Source organism: Lipotes vexillifer, unplaced genomic scaffold (genome assembly GCF_000442215.2).
Source record: "Lipotes vexillifer unplaced genomic scaffold, Lipotes_vexillifer_v1.1 scaffold1201, whole genome shotgun sequence".
NCBI classification, from domain to species: domain Eukaryota; kingdom Metazoa; phylum Chordata; class Mammalia; order Artiodactyla; family Lipotidae; genus Lipotes; species Lipotes vexillifer.
Window position 1 is genome coordinate 2566600 of NW_006783542.1, and position 3890 is coordinate 2570489.

At 42.3% G+C, this 3890-nt stretch overlaps 1 protein-coding gene across 1 annotated transcript in view; it reads right to left on the bottom strand.

Moving 5' to 3' along the window:
* The window catches only part of KLHL12 (kelch like family member 12), a 28054-nt gene that overhangs the window by 23225 nt on the left and 939 nt on the right, over positions 1-3890 (bottom strand). Inside the window, exon 2 of the mRNA XM_007456159.1 lies at positions 2305-2548. Coding sequence (XP_007456221.1) covers positions 2305-2548 — 244 coding nt within the window. The remainder of the gene's footprint in view (positions 1-2304; positions 2549-3890) is intronic.

The following is a 3890-nucleotide window of genomic DNA, read 5'->3' on the forward strand; positions in this document are numbered from 1 at the left end:
GAAATTATACTTCAGTTGAAAAAGATAAGACCATTTGACACTTTCTTGCCTGATGTCAGTTTTTAAAGAAAGACTATAAAATAATTACTGGTGAGAAAAAAAATAAAAGAGAGTTCTTTTACAGAACTCCACACTAATTCCTGAACGTGCAGAGAAAGAGTGAAGACAGGATGCACAACGTGTAGTGAGCAGCCAGCAGTCCGGGTCCTCAGTGCTTCCTGCTGGCAGCCATGACATTCGCCCAGTTAAATAAATACCACCACTTCTGGTGCTCCTTGGGGTACTGTACAGGACAGGGTCTGTAATGTCGCCCTGCACTGGGTCACTTTAAAATTAACCTGGGGCTTCCCTGGTGGTGCAGTGGTTAAGAATCCCCCTGCCAATGCAGGGGACACGGGTTCGAGTCCTGGTCTGGGAAGATCCCACATGCTGCGGAGCAACTAAGCCCGTGCGCCACAGCTACTGAGCCTGCACTCTAGAGCCCACGAGCCACAACTACTGAGTCTGCGCTCTAGAGCCCGCAAGCCACAACTATTGAGCCCAAGTGCTGTAACTACTGAAGCTCACGCACCTAGAGCCCGTGCTCCGTGACAAGAGAAGTCACTGCAATGAGAAGCCCGCATACCGCAACAAAGAGTAGCCCCCTGCTCGCTGCAACTAGAGAAAGCCCGTGTGCAGCAACAAAGAACCAAGTCAGCCAAAAATAAATAAATAAATATTAAAAAAAAAAATTAGCCTGGATCTTCTGGGGCGATGTGTCAGGCTTCCGCGTTCTCCCTACCAGCCATGTGACTGAGCACACACGACTCAGCAGCACACACGACTCTGGCTTTACAATGAGAACATCAAAATTAGAATCAAGCTAAGTTAATTTAGGATTAAATCCCCTCTACCATTTACAAGCTATAAGGCATTTAGCACCTGAGACCTTATTTCTTCATTTGCAAAATGAGACGGTAACAACCACCCCTGGGGTGAGTGGGAGGCGACAATCACCTAACACAGCACCTGCCCGTAAAAGGCAGTTACTGACATTCTCATGACACGATCTCTCCCACTCAGGTCAGCAGCAACACCCGCACTGATAAAACCCCGGTGGTTGAGAGGATTTTTTAAAAAGTGTTACTGTAATGAAATATGTCAGCCATACATATAAGCAGAGATAAACGATATAATCAACAGTGGTGTACTCACCATTCAAGCTTAAAAAGAAATGAAGACAACTTATTTTAAATTACAAAATCAGACTTGAGATATTGGGAGCTGAGGTCTGCAGTGGTCCCCTCTGCTCAGCTGAGTCCCTCACGATTCACCCAGCAGCCTCCTTCACATCTCAGCTGTGTGGCCAGGCAATTACTAAGGCAGTCTTTTCCCTAACACTTTGAGAGCACGACCTCTTTTCTTGCCAAGCCAACCTGTTTCTAATTCCCTTGTTAAAGGCTCGCGCTCCAGGGCCAGCATCTTTTTCTAGTGATGCTTCACACACCCACAGAGCCAGGCACTAAGCCCTCTCCCTCTCATTTGCAATTACTCTAAAGCCTTCACTGCTAGAATGAAGACTGATTTTCCCCACATATTGTTAGAAGGAATGGGATGAGGACTGAGGCTCACTCCTCTTTCCTTCCCCCCTCCCTCTTCCCCAGTATTCACTTTAAAATATTAAACTTTAGAAGAAGGAAAACAAATTTAAAAAACAGTAAGTAGTGCTTCCCTGGTGGCGCCGTGGTTGAGAATCTGCCTACCGATGCAGGGGTCGTGGGTTCGAGCCCTGGTCTGGGAGGATCCCACATGCCGCGGAGCAACTAGGCCCGTGAGCCACAACTACTGAGCCTGAGCGTCTGGAGCCTGGGCTCCACAACAAGAGAGGCCGTGATAGTGAGAGGCCCGTGCACCGCAATGACGAGTGGCCCCTGCTTGCCACAACTGGAGAGAGCCCTCGCACAGAAACGAAGACCCAACACAGCCAAAAATAAATAAATAAATAAATTTAAATTAAAAAAACAGTAAGTAAAATCCAATAGCTGGTATTTGTTTTACTACATGCTAGACATTGTTCTAAGCACGTCATATGTAATTTTCTCAAGTAACTGTAACAGTAACCGTATGCTGTTGTGTATTACTATCATCCCTCATTCAGAGATGAGAAAACTAAGTGGCAGATCTTATCCAGGGTTGGCCCATTTAACACCATACTATAGAAATTCACTATTACATCAAACTTCTACTATTTTATTCAGTGAAATGAGACAACTGTGAAGTGACATGTGTGAGGTTCCACTTGTGAGGAGATGACTCACCACTTACCTCACTGGTGAACATGGCACAGAAGTAATCGCTGCAGGCAGCCAACACAATCCGATGGGCAGGGAAGTCTTTCTGTTCCACTCTCAGTGTCACATCACAGAGGGTATTGCTCTTCCTGAGGGAGTTCATGGAATTGAGGATGGATTTAGCATGAGTATTTGTCATTATGTCTTTGGGGGCCATAATGCCTCCCATCAGGCAATATGGAGAGAGTATGAAAGGGATCCTTGGATTCTGCTGGTACGAGAAAAAAAAAAAAAAACAATGAGCATATTTGAAGGACTGGAGAAACTAAATATATTCAGTTAGCTTTACAAATTAAGGAGGCTCCATCAGACTCAAACATCCACAAGTAGGAAGCACTCCTATTCCTGGTATTACCAACATAATCTAGCCACTAACTATCCCGCATAAAAATGATCTCTTCTTCCTCTGAATTCCATTATCATCGAGTGCCCAAACCACTTGACATTTATTGTAATCAGTATGCAACTGTACTGTAAGTAGAAAGAGACTATACATTTCCTGCCTATCTTCACAAGGCTGCTGTCTCACATGATAAAGTGAGAAGATAAAATTTCTTAATGGTGTGACATCGCTATTTTTAATATAACCCTAACCCTTAAGTAGATTAAGCAGGTAAATATTTAGAGGGTGGGGACCCTGTTTTATATATTTTTTCTCTCCTAGCAAGTGTATAATAAATGGTTAGTAATAGAACACAAGAAAAGAAAAACTGCATATTCAACCTAGGGCAATAAAGGCCAGTATCAGTAAAAAATAAACTTTTTTTCTAAAGAAGCACACAAATAATTATTTATGATGACTTCCAACTATATATGGATTTCTTCTTAAAGTGAAACTTCAAATGAGGACCCAATACCTATACTGAATAATGGAAACCATGAACTTTCTCTTAAGCTACTGAAGCTCTTCTACAGAAGGGTCTCCCTACTCTATTTGTAAACATCAATCAGCATTAACAAATCAATATTTGCAGTAATTCTTCTATACTGAGAGAGAGAGACTTACTAGGATAGAAACCTATCAAAACTCTACTACTAATTTTACGGCCATAGACAGTCACTTGTAAAGTTCACCTGTATGCATCAATTAAATGAACTCAGCAATATCAACAGGTTACATATAAAAAAGAATCAATGTAAGAAGTACTTTCGTGGTTGCTGACAGGCTTTAGTCACACTATTTTTTGTTGTTGTTGTTGATTTGCTTCCAGGACAACTTCTGGGGAATGAAATGGGGTGGTTATTAAGAGAGTCTGTCTTATGTGGAATCCAAAACTTTCTGAAAGGATCCAAGAAAATAAAATCAATCTATGGTTTTCAAGAGTCCACAACTCACAACCATAATTTCATATGAATAGGAACAACGAGATCCTAAATTCTCATCTACTCCTGTTTATATTTAGCGTATTATTCTATGAGCGCTCCAACCACTCCGCAAGACCCATTTTACAGAAAAGGTGATTCATCAAAGCATAAGATGATTTTCAAAAAGATTTTCCTTAAGCCAACTTAGTTTCAACTCTGGAGATGTGAGAAAGGTCTGCACAGACACCCCCCCCC